Source organism: Psammomys obesus, unplaced genomic scaffold (assembly GCF_907164565.1).
Source record: "Psammomys obesus unplaced genomic scaffold, mPsaObe1.curated_primary_1811, whole genome shotgun sequence".
NCBI classification, from domain to species: domain Eukaryota; kingdom Metazoa; phylum Chordata; class Mammalia; order Rodentia; family Muridae; genus Psammomys; species Psammomys obesus.
In genome coordinates, this window is record NW_026596091.1 from 17,340,118 (window position 1) to 17,359,051 (window position 18,934).

Below are 18,934 nucleotides of genomic sequence, written 5' to 3' on the forward strand. Positions count from 1 at the left end.
CCTAGCAAGGCTGCTTCTCCCTGAGGTGGGGGGGAAGGTCAAAGAGCCCGCCATTGAGTTCATGTCAGAAACAGTCCCTGTTCCCCTTATTAGGGTACCCACTTGGATACTGAGATACCAAGGGCTACATCTGAGCAGGGGCTCTAGGTTGCATCCATACATGGTCCTTGTTTGGAGAAATGGTCTCATAAAAGACCCCTGTGCCCAGATATATTTGGTCCTTGTGGAACTCCTGTCCTCTCCAGATCATTTTAACCCCACCCCCTTTGTTTTTGGTTCCCTGCATTCTGCCAGAGGTTTGGTTATGAGTCTTAGCATCTGCTTTGATACACTGCTAGGTAGAGTCTTTCAGAGGCCCTCTGTGGTAGGCTCCTGTCCTATTACTTGTTTGCTCCTACATCCAATGTCCATCCCATTTGTCTTTCTAAGTGAGGATGGGTGTCAGGATGGCCAAGTGATCTAAGGCACCAGACTCAAGGTGGTAAAGTATTTTCTTATTTGTGTCCCAGTGTGATATGAAGTGTTTACTAGTCTTTAGTAGTTAAATGTTCTCTATTGGAAAGGATTTAGAATTAAAATCAACAAGCTAAATATGGGATTAAAATTTGAATTACTTTTGAGTTACATCATCTTATTATTTATTTATTTATTTATTTATTTTACTGTTTTAGTTGGCTCTTCGAAATGAGGAGGCAGAAAATGAAAACAGCAAGTTAAGAAGAGAGGTTAGTAGAGACTTTCCGATTTTGTGGTGGTTTAACAAAGACTTACTTGTTTAAAATGTTTACTTAGTAGATTGTAATCTGTATAACTGATAGTAGTTATACTAGCTCATTTTATGATGACTTTGCTCAGGGAATTCCAAAGTCAACCAAAATATTAAGCCATTAGGTATTTCACCTCTCCCATAGATCCGTGTGGTAAATCTTGCTTCCTGTTACATAGCCATCTTACTAATTGAGCAGTTGAGTCGATGTCTTTTCTCACAGCTGTTTGTTCAGCATTCTCGTAATTTTGTTACTTATAAAATCTTTATAAGTTGTATTACTTTTATGCATTAAATAATAATTTTCTGTCTGATAACAAAAATATTTTAATTAAAATATGATCATAAAATTTTTTTTCATCCCTGTTCTTTCTCATAGCCTCTCCTACTGTGTCCTCTTGTTTAACTTTTTTTAACCTAGTTAAAATGTTCTTTTTTTTGGTTCCTTATAATTTTATTTATTTTGGCTAATTTAAATAATATATTCAGTTGTCCTAAAATGTTCTTTATTCTTGTTCCCCTTGATTTATAAATGTTAGTTTTAATTTGTGTTGCTTTTTTTCATTTCTAACTATCCTTTTCCTGTCCTTTCCTGAAGAACAAACGTCTAAAGAAAAAGGTGAGGCTGTAAGGGTAGTAGAACACTGGGAGTTTAGAGAGATGCTCTGGGAGACCTAGTTAACAGGTAGAATTTTGTCCTTCTCAGTAGTGTTATCCTGTTGTTTTTTCCTGTTTGGTTCTGGAATGTGTTATTAATGGGCAACTATTGTGTTTGCTCTAACCTGCTCTAACCTCAGAATGAACAGCTTCGTCAGGACATTGTGGACTACCAGAAACAAATAGATTCACAAAAAGAGTCCCTTTTGTCAAGGAGAGGAGAGGATAGTGACTACCGATCACAGCTGTCTAAAAAGAACTATGAACTTGTTCAATATCTGGATGAAATTCAGGTAAAATGAGTAAGTCAGTTCAAAACAATGGTTTTAGAAACTTTATTACCAGGCTGGTAATCTACTATTTATCCCTCTTTGTTGTTTTTTGATTATGTATTTGCCACTGTGTATTTTTTTATAAATTAATTTTTTTATAAATTACAGTTTATTCACTTTATATCTCAGATGTAGCTCCTCCCTTATCCCCTCCCTATCAGACCCTCCCTCCCTCATCTCTTCCCATGCTTCTCCCCAAGTCCAATGATAGGGGAGATCTTCCTCCCCTTCCATCTGACCATAGTCTATCAGGTCTCATCAGGACTGGTTGCATTATCTTCCTCTGTGGCCTGTTAAAGCTGCTCCCCCATCAGGAGGAGGTGATCAAAGAGCCAGCCACTGAGTGTTTTAGGTGTTTTTTTAGTGTGTGTATAATGCTGTCTGTGCATTTGTATGTGTGAGTAGGTGCCAGCATGTGGGATGAGATCAGAGGATAGCCTCTGGTATTTGTTGTCAGCTTCTGCCTCATTTGAGGTAGGATCCCTCTGTTGTTCACCTCTCTGTATTCCAACTGTCTAGCTCACAATTCCAATGAGTCACCTGTTTTCTCTCTCCCATCTTATAGTAGGAGCACTGGGAATAAAGATGAGCTATGCTCAATCTGATTTTATGTGCATTTGCATGTTCACACTGCAAATATTTTAGTCACTGACACATCTCTCTGGCTATACCATGTTCTATTAAAACAAAAAACAAATTGTTTCTTTGAGTTTTCAATTATTTATTTACTCTTTATATTTGTCTATCTTGGGCACCAAGAACAATTGAGATTTGCCTTAATTGGCCAATGTCATGGTATTAATGGTTTATAAAGAATCTTTTTTTTTTTTCCTCGAGAAGCCCTATGGCTCTATTTAATTACAGTTTAGTATAAATTTCAGTTTCTTGTAAAAGTATTTTAAAGCAATAGTATATTTAACATTTTTAGACCTTAACAGAAGCTAATGAGAAAATTGAAGTTCAGAACCAAGAAATGAGGAAAAACCTAGAAGAGTCTGTCCAGGAGATGGAGAAGATGACTGATGAATATAACAGGATGAAAGCCATTGTGCATCAAACAGATAGCATTATGGACCAGATTAAAAAAGAGAATGAGCACTATCGACTTCAAGTAAGAGTTACTGTTGAAACCAAGCCTTGTTCTCATAAGCTTCATGTGATTTCATTGCTGTGCATTTGAAACTAGAAATAGTTTAATTTTCTAGAATGTTGATTTTGTTGCTTATCTTAATATAGTAATATGTTGTCATCCTCATAATAGTTGTCCACAAGGGCTCTTTAATTGTCTCACATGCACCTGCAATTCTTGCTATTTGAGAAATGTAAATAATGCTCAAGTGAGTGTAGATAGAACTGCTATAAATAATTTTAGGGCTATGCAGATTTTTAAAAAAATCTAGTGGCTACAATATTTAATTTTACTTCTTAAAAAACTGAGAATATATCCAAAAATCAATATTTGTTTATTATTTATATGGGATAAACGTGTTTTAGAAGTAATATAATGTTTAATAATATGATTGTTTACTAATAAAATAATTATACCACAGTATGTAATTTATCTGAAATGCTTGTCATCAAAAATGTTTTATATTGTGAATTTTTTTAGATTTTGGAAGTAATATAGATTACATATATGCATGAGCTATCTCGGGGATAAATTAAAGGTCTAAACACTAGATTCATATGTGCTTCATATGCCCTTGATATGTATATGATGAATATAGTATTTATATACCTGTCTTTTAACTAAAATATAGCACAGGAAATGCGATATAAAATATTGTACTTGAGGCAGCATAAAAAGTGTCCATTTTGAAGTGTTTCAGATTTTAAAGTTACATTTAGGACAGCCATTAAATGTCACCTTTATCTATAAGACTATACCAGTAATGAATCGTGTATGTAATATAATCTATCTGCAAGCATATATTAGTGTATAAATAAATTGCTTTTGTAATAACACTAAATTCCACTGGTTTGCACTATGCTGCGAACTAATTGCTACCCTTAGGTGCGAGAGCTTACAGATCTTCTGAAAGCAAAGGATGAAGAGGATGATCCCGTCATGATGGCTGTCAATGCAAAAGTAGAAGAATGGAAGGTACTTTCTCAATTGATAGAACTTTTTCTCATTTTGTATTTTGATTTAACTTCAATTTTGATTCTTAAAGATTTACATCAGATAATAACATTTTTGTTAAGTTTATTACATGTCCTGGCTATAAAAGCTTTAAAACATCTATAAGTAGTCCTTGAGCTCATTTATTAACAAGCACTTTCAAGGTAAGATTAATCAGGAATAAAATTAGGGAAAAGATTTTAATAAATCATTTGGAAGCCTTTTCAGAGTACCCCTTTTCTGTGCCTGATTTCTAAGTTCCAATCTCATCTAATTTCAGATCCAATCCCTTCCAAGAAGCTAGGCTTATGATGATTGCTATTTGTGAATGAACTGAGATGACTGAATTAGTAATTCTTAGGGTAAAACCTGTTACTTCCGGTGTCTCCACTTCTGGTCATGCCCACATAGACCTTGTTGTCAGTTAGAAATTGTTTACTATCTGGAAAGGTCAGATTATCTATTTAAACAAATGTAGTTGTGATGGGGATGAAGCTGAATGGATCATGAAAGGATCAGTTAATTTGTGAAGATCGAGAAAGTTAATGTTTTAGCTATCCCGTCAATATTGTAACCACTGGGCTGCTGTTTCCCTTGTAAACAGCAACAGCCAGTCCATGAATGACTAAATATGACTGCTTTTCAGTTCCTTACAGCAAACATGTAACAAGTCAGATTTTTTTTCAACTGTAGAATGTGATTTTCAACCTTTGGAAAAAAACAGTTGTTTGAATCGCATTTGATTATTTAAGTTTTGTATAATGAATTAGTCCCCTAGAAAGTTTCTAGTTTTTATTTTGAAAGCAGTGTTTTAATGAGAAGTTTTAGATATATATTATATTGCAGATATAGAAATATTTTGGTAAAATCAATTGCTACAAGTATGATTGTGAACTAAATTGCAAATACATCCCTCTAGTCTGTTATTTACCTTTTGATTCTCATAATTTTTGATATGAAGTGCTTATTTTTGTATTGCATAATTAAGCTTATTATATTCTAATGGTTTTTGACCTTCATTATAATTAGAGATTCCTGATATTGCTAGGTTGGAGGGAATCTGCCTAATCCTATTATTCAGAACGTGGAGGGTCCTGAATTCAAGCCCAGTGTAGACTTCTGAGTAGGGAGACAATATCTCCAGATAAACAAACAAAGAAATACAAATAAAGAAATAAATAATACGCCAATAAATAAATCAGCTAATACACTTTGAAAAAGGAAAAACAAAAGGAAAACTTTTTTCACTTAATTCTTAGTATCTTCTGGTTTTATATTTATTTTAAATATTTGAAGCATGTATATAAAAAAACAGTAATGGTGCAGCACAATGACTTTTATTCAAGCAATGTTTACTGAATAGTTCATCCTTCTCATACTTAATACTGATATACTTTTACTACATAAAATTTGTGTTGAATTTGAGTATTTCTGTACTCCCCTTTTTAAATTTGCTTGAGCTGTTTTCTAGCTACATACGCTTTCAACTGTTGCATGTCTAAATATCTAAAACCTTTTCTCAGTATTTTTGTTTTGTTATTTAGACTCTTATGAACAATTTTTTGTGATTTTAATAAACATCTTTATGATTTTTTGGCCCCTGTAGCTAAGAACACAAAATACCCTTTCGTTTATTGAAGGTATTTTACACTTTTCTATGACATTTTAATGTTTACTTAAGAAATATCTTATATTAAACACCTTGCATTTATATAACTTTTCATTTAGAAGTGAGGTTTGACACCTAGAGAGTTTTCTTTAAGGACTGAATTGTGAATTCCAAACTGTATATATAGTGCTTGTAGTTGCTGACATTTTTTAAATTAAACAAATTTTATTTTCTGGTTGGGGAGATGTTGTCAATATAGTAAATCTGTGACAGTACGATACCCAAAATTTGGATCCCTAACACCTTGTTAAAGCATGGGGGGATGCAGGCAGTCAGATTCCTAAAGCTCACTGGCTAGTCAGTCTAGTTGACTTGTAAGACATAAGTTCAGTGAAAGACCCTAACTCAAGAGAAAGCTACCACACATCTACCCCTGGCCCCCACACACATATACACAAAGACACTCCACACCACACACTGAAAAAAAAAAAAAAAAAAGAATTTTACTTTTTGTATTGTTTTAAATGTACTATGAGTATTTAACTATCAATAAAGAGTGGTTTATTAATTTTCCTTTTTATAACAGATCTTATTTTGTTTATAGTTAATTTTGTCATCTAAAGATGATGAAATCATTGAATACCAGCAAATGTTGCATAATCTGAGAGAGAAACTTAAAAATGCCCAACTTGATGCTGATAAAAGTAACATTATGGCTCTGAAACAGGTAAACCCTACTAAAGATTTGAAATGCCATGAAATTATGTTAAAATCCAAGCTCTTCTTTTATTAGGGTGTCTAATTGGTGGCTTCCATTACTGAGTATGTAACAAACTTTGAATATTCTCATACATTCCCAAATGGGGGGAGGCAAAATTAGAATCAAGTGTAGAGTGAGAGTTATACTTCAGAATATAATTATTTTACATTTTATATTATTACTATGTATTGCCAGTCTGCAATTATTAAAAACCTGTAAATTTTAAAATACCCTTCTACCTTCTTATTAATGTTTATTATTGTATAGCTTATGCCTAAACTAAGTAAACAGAGTGTGATAATACTGTGTGTGATACCTAAAGGTTTTGCTTTTAGTGAAACAAACTCATTCAGAAAAAGAAACAAGCAAACAAAACTGGACTTTTCTTATGTATGTTTTTTCCAGTTAAAGTGCTAAAGATAGAATATAATTTGAGATATAGCTGAGGAATGAGAACAATAATGAGGAAGTTGTTTCTCAATGGAGTGCAAAAGGCTTATGAGCTAAATTGGATGAAAAAAAGAGCATAGAATACAGACATATAAAATAATAAATACAAGAGTCAGTGGGTGACAAGGAAAAAATACTATGTCCGAAGTTATAAAATCTATAAATATTGAGGCGTTCTAGAATATATTTTTTCCACCTTTACATATTAGCATAATAACAATTGTATAGTGAATTTTGAGGAATATATAAGAAACTTAGTTTCCTGGCTCTGGTAGATGGCCAGGTGGGTAAAGGCACTTGATATCATATCTGACAACCTCAGTTTCGTTCCTGGAACTCATGTGATGGAAAATCAGAACTGACTTTTACAATATGTCACCTAACCTCTACACACCTGCATACACACACATATACACAGACCCATGCACACACACACTCACACACACACACACACACACACACACACACACACAAATAAATAAATGTAATTTTTATTTATTTAAACAACTTTTCAGCTGTTTAAAAGAAACAGTTTGGCCATAAGGAAATATATTCTCTTATTTATTAAAAAAAAATCTGTGTTCATGTTAATGAATATTTAATTGATATTTCAAAATATTTTATAGGGTATCCAGGAACGAGACAGCCAAATTAAGATGCTTACTGAACAAATAGAACAGTATACAAAAGAAATGGAAAAAAATACATTTATTATTGAAGATTTGAAAAATGAACTTCAAAAAGACAAAGGTAATTTAATGTTTTTTAAGTAAATGACTTTCATATATCATTGTGTTTCAAAAGATTGTTTTTATAAAAATAAAATTATGTTAAGCTACTGAAGTATTTTTTAAATTATAAATTTTTAAAAATAAGTATGCAAAATATTAATTACAGTTTGTATTTCTAGCATTTAAACTTGCAATGTATGCTTTTCTATTATCTCCCTCATGATGAAAATTACTCAGAGATTGGAAATAGATTGTCTTTATTTTACATCTTTTATAGTTAACAAAGGTGCTTTAACTGTGAATGCGTTAACATTTGTCAATTATTTTCAGCAGTAATTTTGTGTGTTGGCATTTGAAATAGTTCTACAAAAATCTCTTATTCTATTCTCTAAGTCATACTATTTTGTCTATCACACCAAATCCTCTTAATTTAAGTTTTTGAAATACCAGTATTTCTATAAAACTTTATCATTAAAGTATACTTAGGTGTAGTAGTTCAGATAACTCACAATAAATTCATGGGTACATAATAAGTGCTGAAGATAAAAAAGCACAGGCAGTCATGTACAAATTGTAAGTCTCCTTGGACATAATTGAACAAAATCTTAACGGAAGTAGAGGAGGAGTAAGCAGTATGATTGAAACCAGTGGGAGTGTCTTCAAAATCACTTGCATGAAAGGAGTCAATTAGGTAAATGTTGGTAGCTGGAAGATCTACCAAAAATAGCAGAACAAAAGATAAAAAAAAAAAAATGCTAAAATCCCTGCCATTAAGTCTTATGGTTTATTGTAAAGACTTTGATTTTTTTATTTTAGGTAAAAGAGATGGGAATGCTTTTGTCTTACCTAGGCTAAGTCTGCAATAGACTATAGCAGTTGTAGGGTAGGAAACAGGGAGAGCTGCTAAAAGGCTATGGGAATAACCTAGTAGACAGGGTGTTACACTAACAGTGGCATTAACTGTGGTCAATTTTAGCTGTATTTTGAAGGTGATAGAAGTGGAGTTAGATGGAGGATGTGAGAGATACTCATTAGTACTTTTACTGTGAGTAGGGCAGAGTTAGAGATGATGAGGTACTGTTTGAAATGCAAAATTTGAAATGTCTGTTAGGTGACCAGCTGAAGGTCTTAAGTAGAAACCTGCATATAGATTCTAACCTTCTTGAACACAGTTTAGGCTAAAGATAAAAGTTTGGGGGTAATCTCTACAAAAATTCAGTTTCAAGTGACAAGACTAGTTGAGGTCATCAAGGGAAGGAGTATAGGTTATAAAATAACTCAAAATGGATCTCTGAGACTGCTTCTAATTTGGAAGCTGATGGGATGTAACAAAAGAATCAAAGAAGACTAAAATGAATGTGCAGAGAGATGGAACACCATAAGAATGTATAGTCCTGACAACCGCGTGATAATATCATCTAGGAGAAATAAGCTGTTCATTCCTGGTGGTAGTTCAAGGCACTGAAAATGATCATCAAGTAATGTTTCAATCCAAGGAAAACAAAAAAACAGAGAAAAGACATATAGGAAATCTTTTAGGAGTTTTTTTTTTTTTTTTCTGCAAAAGAATGAAAAATGAGGTAGTCTGGGGAGAAAGAAAGACTTAAAAAGTTTTTAAGTGTAGAAGAAATAATTAATTTTTGTAGATTAATGGTCAGACTCCATTGGTGAAACAGAGGAGAGAATTCTGAAACTTTAGGCTGGCCATATTTCCAGCTGGAAAATCTATTTTACCGTGAATAGTGGTAAAAAAAAAAAAAAAAAAAAAAAAAAGTTGATTATTATTGCCACTAAGTTTCTTTGTCACAGTAATGCATCTTTTGTAAAGTGGGCTTTTACAACCTTTTTTTATAACCCATATTCTTCTAGTTAGAGTAATTGTACTCAACTCTACTTTTAATTTGGTTTTATTAATAAAACCAAAGCAGTACTTTGGTTTTACAAATATAAGACCTAAGACATAAGCTTTTGTACCATACTGCTTCTGTCCCTGTTTGGGAACAATTGATTAATAGGAAAGAATACTTAATTTAGTTCATGGTTTCTTTTTTCATGTTGTAGGTACTTCAAATGTTTTTCAACAGACTCATTATATGAAAATTCACTCAAAAGTGCAAATTTTAGAAGAGAAAACAAAAGAGGCTGAGAAAACAGCAGAGCTGGCTGAGGCGGATGCTATGGAAAAGGATAAAGAATTGGTTGAGGCTCTGAAGAGATTAAAAGATTATGAATCTGTAAGTATTTTTATCTTGTCAAAGAGACTAAAATTATTCTTGACACCCAGGTTGTTTTGTGGCTTTTTTTGTGTTTCATGTAGAAAGTATTCTGTATCTCTCTTGATTTTAAACTATTCAAACTTTCAAGCATTTTATTTATGCCAAGAGAATTTTTTTTCTTTTTAAAAAAGAAAAAATTCATTTTTATTATTTTTCTTTTATGTTTGAGATTATAATTTCATAATTTTTTCCTATTTCCCTACAAACCCTCTGCACATATTCCTCCTTACTCTCATTGCTTCTTTTTTATTATTGTTACATGCATATATGTATATATGTAATATATAATATATATTTTTCTATATCATATATACCTATATATTACATATATACATATGTATATGTAAATATACATATTTACATGGACATATATATTAGTATAAAATATATATTACATATATACGCATATATACTTGGATATATATGTTACATATATATGTCTATATAAATATGTATATATAATATATTTTTATATGTTATATATTTATATATTGTATACATATAGGTTACATATATACATATATATAAAGTCTTAAATATAATTGCTCAGCCTGTATAATGACTTGTATGTATTTATTGGGTATTGGATAACCAGTTGTGTTTTTCACTGGAGAAGATTGTTTTTCCTGCTCAGCATTTATTAATCGTCTTTGTGGAGTTCTTTGTGTAGGGCTGAGGCCTCATGGACTTACCTCTTCACTCTGGCGTATCTTTTGTTGTCGTCCCTGTTTAGCTTGTGTTTTAGGCAGTCATGTTGGTGAGAGTTTATGGCACAGCTTCTGATATTTGCCAGGAGATAAATCTCATAGCAATATCCCTTATTATCTGACTCTTAATATCGTTCTGCTCCCACTTCTGCAGTTATCCCTGAGCCTTACTGGCCTCCACAACTGCATTTTGTTTGGTTTTGGTTTTGGTTTTCAGTAATAAACTCCTCCTGCAAAGAGAAAGGATTATGCTTCTCTGTAGGTGTAAGTACAGATGCTTAGATTATATTGTGGTAGTTGTGAGTTCTACAGTAACCATGACTTCATTAGCACTGAGTAGTTTCCCTTAGGATTACTGAACCATTCTGGTCATTGGGTTTCATAACCAACAGAGGTGGCTAGGGTTGGTAGTTGCTTTTCTACCTTTGTAAGCTTTTGTGATGCCTTCTGGTACTATGTAAGCTAGTCCTCAGGAAAGAGACTTAAAAATCTGTTCCCAGAAGGAGAAAGACAAACACGGTATATACTCACTTATATAGACCTATAAGATATAATAAACATAATGAAATCTATACACCTAAAAAAGATAATCAAGAGAGCGGACATGGGGTAAGATTATCAATCCTCGTTTTGAAAGACAGATGGGATACGCATTGAACATTGACAGGAGTTTACTGAGCGCATTGGAAAGACTCTAACTAGCAGTGTTTTCAAAGCAGACTCATGACCAAACCTCTGGCAGAGTACAGGGAATCATAAGCAAGAAGGGGAGTTAGACTGATGAGGAAAGGATAGGAGCTCCACAAGGACCAAAGATATCTGGGCACAGGGTCTTTTCTGAGACTGACATGCAACCAAGGACCATGTATGAATGTAACCCAGAACCTCTGCTCAGATGTAGCCTGTGGTAGTTCAGTAACCAATTGGTTTCCCATAGTGAGAGGAACAAGGACTATTTCTAACAGGAACTCAATGGCAGGCTCTTTGACCTCCCCACCCCCCAAGGGAGGAGCAGTCCTGTTAGGCCACAGAGGAGAGCTTTGCAGCCAGTCCTGAAGATACCTGATAAAACAGGATCAGATGAATGGGGAGGAGGTCCCCCCTATCAGGGGACTTGGCAAGGGGCAGGGTGGAGATGAGGGAGGGAGGGAGGGACTGGGAGGGAATGAGGGATCAGGACACGGCTGGGATACAGAGTTAATAAAATGTAACTGATAAGAAAAAAATAAAATACAAAAAAAAAAAAAAATCTGTTCCAAATCGGAGTCTCTAGGCCCTGTTTCTGAAATGCATGGTGTCTTTAGTAATTGGGACTTACTTTCTACCTCTTGGGGGCAACCAAAGCAATAGCAATGAGCTGTCTGTTTTGAGTCTCTTAGACAGCCTTGACCTATAACTCAAAAGAAAGCAGCTCTTGTCTGGTGGCGGAGTTTTTGTTAGGTGATCTTTGGCTCTTGGAGGGAGCATTGTCAGCACAGATGAGGAAAGGTTCTTTAAACCATGTGTGTGTTTATACACAGAATTACATTTGATATAGGGTCGTTGCTTTTGTTTTTAGATAAACAGTTGATAGTATGATTTCTTATGGCTTTTTCAGACATCTTTTTTTATTATTTCTTTTATTTTTTCACTTTTTAAAATTTTTATTTTTTCATATTTTAATTACCATTAATTTACTTTGTATCCCAGCTGTAGCCCCATCTCCCTTCCCCTCCCAATCCCACCCTCTCTCCCTCTTCTTTTCCTGTGCCCCTCCCTCAGTCCAATGATAGGGAAGGTCCTCCTCCCCTTCCATCTAAACCCTAGACTATCAGGTATCATCAGCACTGGCTTCATTGTCTTCCTCTGTGGACTGGGTAAGGCTGCTCCCCCCTCAGGTGGAGGTGATTAAAGAGCCAGCCCATGAATTCAAGTCAGAGATGGTCCTTGTTCCTATTATTGGAGACCTTCTTGGACAATGAGCTGCCATGGGCTACATCTGTGCAGGGGTTCTAGCTTATCTCCGTACATGGCCCTTGTTTGGAGTATCAGTCTCAGAAAAGACCCCTGTGCACAGATTTTTTGGTTCTGTTGCTCTTCTTGTAGAGCTCCTGTTCCCTCCAGATATCATTTTTGTTATTTTACCTTCCTTCATCCTCTTTCTGTATTTACCTCCCTTCCAAACCTTTTGATGAAATGTTCTCTTCAGATAAGCAGCTCTGGCAGGTAGCAGGATTAGTCCTTTGTATCTGTGTCCTTTGTGCAAGTATGGACGTGGGATACTGACATGCTTGATGCAATTTTATTGGGAATGGCTTTGGTGCTTCCTATATCTGTATCAACTGAATCTACTTGGACTTTTCAGAATTTAAGATTTGGTTTGTTAGGAAATTAGTTATACATTTTGATTGCTGTGGCTGATTATAACCTTATGTTTTATGTCTGTACTTTTATGTTTATCGCTATGTACTCAGTGTTTCATATGTAATATTCTGAGTCACATTGCCTAAGTGTCAGATGTTCATATTGTACATTCATTAATAGACTTGGTTTATAGATGTACAGTAAAATATACCATTAATATGTACTATTTTTATTTTTATGTATCAGTTCTAAAATAAATCTGCCATATAAAATACAGGTGTAGTTAAATTTATTTAAGCTAGATGGCTATTTTTCAGGGAGTATATGGCTTAGAAGATGCTGTTATTGAAATAAAGAACTGTAAAGCCCAAATTAAAATAAGAGATGGAGAGATTGAAGTGTTGACCAAGGAAATCAATAAACTTGAGATGAAGATTAATGATGTCCTTGATGAAAATGAAGCCCTTAGAGAGCGGGCGGGTAAGCTTTTTTTTTTTTTTTTTAAGACATGTCTTTTTCCTCAACCATAATTTTCAAGTTTTATTTGTTTTCTTTTGGTTTGTCTTTGTCTTTGTAAGGGAAGTAGCCATGTTCCTCAAACCAACCAAAGTCTACATGTTCTGCATGCATGTTCTCCCTTCTTCTCCTGTGATTTGCCTCTTGCCTTTACTTTAGGTTTGTTCATTTACTTCTAAGTAGTTGGAGGGTATTTTTTCCCCCAAATAAATGTTTCTGTAGAAACACATAAACAAAAGTGGAAGTAACTCCGACAGAAGTGGGTTTGGGGCCCTCGTGTTGGAAAAGTTGATGAGGAACTTGGCTTTCATTGGCCTAGTATATCTTCAGTAAGAACTGGTTATTGAAAAGTGAAAGTGCATTGGATTATGATACATACAAGGAGTCAACCTTTTTTGAAACAAGAAACATCTGTATGATTTATTAGTTTACAAACTGATTTTGTTTCAGATGAGGCCAGTTAAAAGTACTTTGTAAACCTATTAAGAATGTATAAATACTTATAAATACACTGCTTACATTTTACTTGAGTATTTTAGGAGTTTTATTTAGTCTAAGATGTAATTTTCAAATATAACTTGGGAATTTAAAATAAGTGGTGAATTACTTCATGCTACTAGTTTACATGATAAGTTATAACTAAAGTGAAAAATCTAATTTGCTTCTTTAAAACGACTATGATTAATGATTTTCTTATACTTGCTGAAAGTTAATTAGTGCTTCTGTAAACTGACAATCTATAAATTTTTTTTCTAAAAGAAAATTAAATGCTTTATATTAATTACTTATTTGTAAAACACAGCTAAGTAGGATTTAAGATTATACTTAAATCAAGTTAGATTTTTGATTAATGACTAGTCGGTTCACTGGATAACTTCTGGTTATCTAGAAAGTGGTCACAAACACTGTTTTCTGTCTTTAACAAGTTTAGCCTTTATTACCAAAATCTAGTTTACAACTATTTAGATTGTCTTGACACCTGCTTTTCACCTCCTAGTTTTAGTAATCAGAAAATGTGATGGAGACAGATTAGGAGACAGGTTAGCTGAGAGGATTAAACTAATAACATCATTAGTATTGATAATGATGGCTGTCTGAGAAGCATTGCTCTAAGCATTATATTTAGCCTGATCTTATGTATTCCTGCCAGACTAAAATAATCAATCAATCAATAAATTTTATCTCTGTACCTAAGATACAAGTTTAAAGTGGACATTGAACCTGGTTCAACACATATTTACTTCATGACAACGGTTATTTTTTAAAAATTTTTCTTTAATTTTTATTTCTTTATTTATTGTAGTTTATTCACCTTGTATCTCAGCTGTAGCCCCCTCCCTTGTTCCCTCCCACTTCCACCCTTCCTCCCTCTTCTCCTCCCATACCCATCCCCAAGTCCACTGATAGGGGAGGTCCTCCTTTTCCCTCTGACCCTAGCCTATCAGGTGTCATCAGGACTGGCTGCATTTTCTTCCTCTGTGGCCTGGTAAGGCTGCTGCCTCCTCAGGGGAGGGTGATCAAAAAGTCAGCCAATGAGTGCATGTCAGAGACAGTCCCTGTTCCCATTACTAGGAACCCACTTGGACACTGAGCTACCATGGGCTATATCTGTGCAGGGGTTCTAGGTTATCTTGATGGATGAATAATGGTCCTTGTTTGGAGTATCAGTCTCAGAAAGACACCTGTGCCCAGATTTTTTGGTTCTATTGTTCTCCTTGTGGAGCTCCTGTCCTCTTCAGGTCTTTCTGTCTCCCCCTTCTTTCATAAGATTCCCTGCACTCTGCCCAAGGTTTGGTTATGAGTCTCAGCATCTGCTTTGATACGCTGCTGTGTAGAGTTTTTCAGAGGGCCTCTGTGGTAGGCTCCTGTCCTCTTAATTGTTTTCTCCCTTTTCCAATGTCCATCCTGTTTGCCTTTCTGAGTGAGGATTGCTCATCTTACCCAGGGTCCTCCTTCTTGCTTAGCTAGGGTTCTTAATTAATGAATTGTAGTACTTTTGCACCATCCCCATATATGTTTGTCAGGGTTTTCACAATTTGTTAACATTTAACTTTCTTTGTAGTATAACTGTTTCGAAATTCTTGTACAAGAAGTCTCTATGTTTTGAATGATGATAATGAATATTATTCGTTACTTGGCGTTCTGTGAAGATTTTGTCATTCATTTGCAAGTTTTTAAGTTTGTGATCATTTGCTTTCTATTTCAGGCCTTGAACCCAAGACAATGATTGATTTAACTGAATTTAGAAACAGTAAACGCTTAAAACAGTACCAGTACAGAGCTGAAAACCAGATTCTCTTGAAAGAGGCAAGTGATGCTCAATTTACTATTTTCTTTTCTAAACTAAGGAGATCTACTAATAATTGATGCTTTGCAGATTGAGAGTCTAGAGGAAGAACGACTTGACTTGAAAAGAAAAATTCGTCAAATGGCTCAAGAAAGAGGAAAAAGGAATGCAGCCTCAGGTATTCCCTGTTCTTCCATGCTTAAAGAGTCATTTGGAAAATGTGTATCTAGATCTGGGGTTTTCTCTATGTTGAGGATGATTTTGCTCTGTTGTCCTGCATGTGGTCCAAGTACTATGAGAAAACAGTATCTTGAAGAAGAGATAACTGGGTATATTTGGGTATGATTCTGAATCTAAAACAGTTAAAGAATTAGAAGTGAAAGAAAAGTAAAGCAAGTATTGGAATTTTGGACTTCTGGAAAATTCAGTGTACAGGCTGTTGATTTTTAGATAGCTCCATTTTGTTTTGACTAATCGTCTGAAAATTGTAATTTTTATAATACTGTATTTCCATGCTTAGAATGGTATTTTGTTTTAAATGCTGTACACTGAAAATTTTTTTATTTGGTTAATATTTTTCATTAAACTTAAATTAACATTCATTTGTTTGTTACTTTACTTTTAGAAGAACAGACTAATCTTCATAACAGCCACGACAGTTCATTTTTGAGACCATATAGAGAGGGTTTCTTTAACTTTTTTAAATTTAAATTTTATTTTGGTTTATATTTGCTTGCTTGCTTCATGTATGTCAGTGCCTATGGAAGTCAGAAAAAAAAAGAAAACAAAACATTGGATTCCCTGGAGCTGGAGTTACATGCAGTTGTGAGCTGCTTGGTGTACCTACTGGGAACTAAGTTTGGGAGTTGTGAAAGAGCATTACACACACTTTAAAAATGACAATATTTTTACATTCTTTTCTCTCCTCTTCTCCCATGTCTCACCCCGTCCCCATCTTGTGTGTGTGTGTGTGTGTGTGTGTGTGTGTGTGTGTGTGTGTGTGTGTGCAGATAAAAATATAAATGCCACCTACGAAATCCCATTTAGTGTTTGTGGTTAGTACTGGCCGCTTGGCACTGGCACCCTAGACAGAGGACTTATCTAAGGGGAAGGTCGTTCTCCCTCTGTCAGCAGATTTTAATTTCCTGTAGCTGTTCTTCTTGTGTTGAGGACCTATGCGATTTTTCCTATCCATGTTAAGATACTAACTATTATACTATTTCAGGTTTTGTTTAAGCAGCTATACCCTTACAATTTAATGGGTGTAACTTCCCTGTCATATACATAGACTCAATTTTTTTCATAGGCTTCCTAGTCCTCTGGCTCTTACAATATTTCTGCTCACTTTTCTGCAATGTTCTGTGAGGCTTAGGTATAACTCTAGTATTGGAACATTTGTCTGGCTTGCACAGAGCCTGTATAAGTCCTAGCATCACAAAAATAAAGAAAAAGATATATATTAAAATAAAAATGTGGCTTTTAAGCTTTTTTATAAGTTTTAAAATGCTTTGTTACTTATTAATGGGTGCTTTTAAATTAACATGGACTAAAATGATAACGATGATACAATTCAAATTAGTCTCTCATTTTATCAATTGCCTACTGAAAATAAGCTAGATCAGAGAGTTTTGTTGGCTACTTCTTGATCAAAGATTTTAAGAACCCTGAGCCTCTCCTTCTTCTTGCATACAGATGTACAAGTAGGCAGAATGCTGTATACAAAATAAATGAATAAAACTTAAAACAAAACAAAACAAAACCTTGATTAAAACTTTATTTTTTGCTTTGGAATAAAAGAGTTATTTTTGTTGGTGTTTCTTATTTGTTAATTCTTTCATATTGTAGGATTAACCATTGACCTGAGCCTAACTGAAAACTTTTCTCAGGAAGATAAAATAGGAGAAAGAAAACTAAGTTTCATGAGCCTCAAAAATATGAATGAAACACAATCAAAGGTAACCAGTAATGCTCTGACAAAAAGAATACAGAAAAATGCTAGCAGTTCATTTTTTTCACTTAATCTCATTTAGTACCTCCTCTTTCTTAGATTGTTAAATAATTTTTACTTACTTAAATAGCTTCGTGGTCTGAAGATTTATTAATGATCTATTACTTACTTTGAATACAGATTAAAAGTTCAGCTAAAATAGAGCTGCTGCATAGGAGACCGTCATTCAGTGTTCTGCGATCAGATCGAAATGAGACAGAGGAAAATAAGACCATACGATCATTATCGAGAATGCTTTCTGGAATTCATCATAGTGTAGAAAGTGGAGTGGATCCTATTGTCTCTTTAACTAGATGTTCCTCATTTATGCAAGTAAAAGATGATAATGCAACTCCAGAAGCTATTACAATAAGGGAGATTTTTAAAGCACCATGTCTTCAATCTTTGAGAAATCTAGAATCATTAGTCAGTAGCTTCAGTAAGGAGAGCAATGAAGAACTAAGTGAGTACTTACGCTCTTTCTCCGATGACTGTCTGAAAAGAGGGTCAGGAAACCATCAAGCTATAGAGAAATCCAGACTCTTACAGAAAAGCAGTTCATCTTTTCAAACATCACCAACAGCTTCAGAGTTAATGCAGAAATTATCATACAGGCAGAACTCTGCAGTGTTTTCTCAACAATCGTATGACCATGAGATGGATAAAGTAACATCAGAAGATGAACAGGTCCATTCTCAAGTAAAGTGTGCTGATCTCAGTTTGAAAGATGATAGAAGGCAAAGTGAATCACCCTCACAAACTGAGATGCTGAAAAGTAAGATCCAAGTTAATCTTTCAGATCCTGTGCCTGTTAATTCACAATGCAAATCATCTCAGATAGATCCCCTTGAAAATCTCATAGAGCAGCTACAGAGAGAGCTAGTATTCCTTAGATCTCAGGTGAGCTTTCTTCCAAATATATTCATGTAATTCCTCTTATTATTTTTACCAGAGTTCTGTAAACAATTCCTATAAGAATTCTTTTTATTTACAAATTAACACTAGTTTATAGCAGATCTGTACTTCTTAAAAATCTATAATTGCAGTATATTTGCTTTTAACTTGTTGACTTCCCTGATTAATATATTAAATGTCTCTTTAGAATGAAACCATAGCACAGGATTTACCGATTCAAGAAAAACAGAGTAGAAATGCAGAAATAAAGCTTGACCGTGAGAGAAGCCAGGCAGAACAGGTAGTGTAATGACAGACCATTAACGACAATGATGTAGTTGGTACTAAGGACAGAAAACTGTCCTGGGGATTGCAGGAGGAATAAGACCATTTCTGTTTTGTCCTCTGGACTTTGTAATTGTGTGCCTTGTTTTCTGTTGTGTTTAGCTTGAATTGGTAAAGCATTGCTTTTACTTTAAACCTATTTATTATGTGAT

General features: G+C 34.2%; 1 protein-coding gene across 1 annotated transcript in view; it reads left to right on the forward strand.

Annotated features, from left to right (window-relative positions):
- Positions 1-18,934, forward strand: part of Cep290 (centrosomal protein 290) — a 96,492-nt gene that overhangs the window by 14,310 nt on the left and 63,248 nt on the right. Inside the window, exons 7-17 of the mRNA XM_055627832.1 lie at positions 672-725; positions 1,564-1,716; positions 2,684-2,866; positions 3,770-3,859; positions 6,091-6,213; positions 7,323-7,446; positions 9,489-9,661; positions 13,071-13,233; positions 15,476-15,576; positions 15,647-15,734; positions 17,402-17,511. Of these exons, the coding sequence (XP_055483807.1) occupies positions 672-725; positions 1,564-1,716; positions 2,684-2,866; positions 3,770-3,859; positions 6,091-6,213; positions 7,323-7,446; positions 9,489-9,661; positions 13,071-13,233; positions 15,476-15,576; positions 15,647-15,734; positions 17,402-17,511 (1,362 nt within the window). The remainder of the gene's footprint in view (positions 1-671; positions 726-1,563; positions 1,717-2,683; positions 2,867-3,769; positions 3,860-6,090; positions 6,214-7,322; positions 7,447-9,488; positions 9,662-13,070; positions 13,234-15,475; positions 15,577-15,646; positions 15,735-17,401; positions 17,512-18,934) is intronic.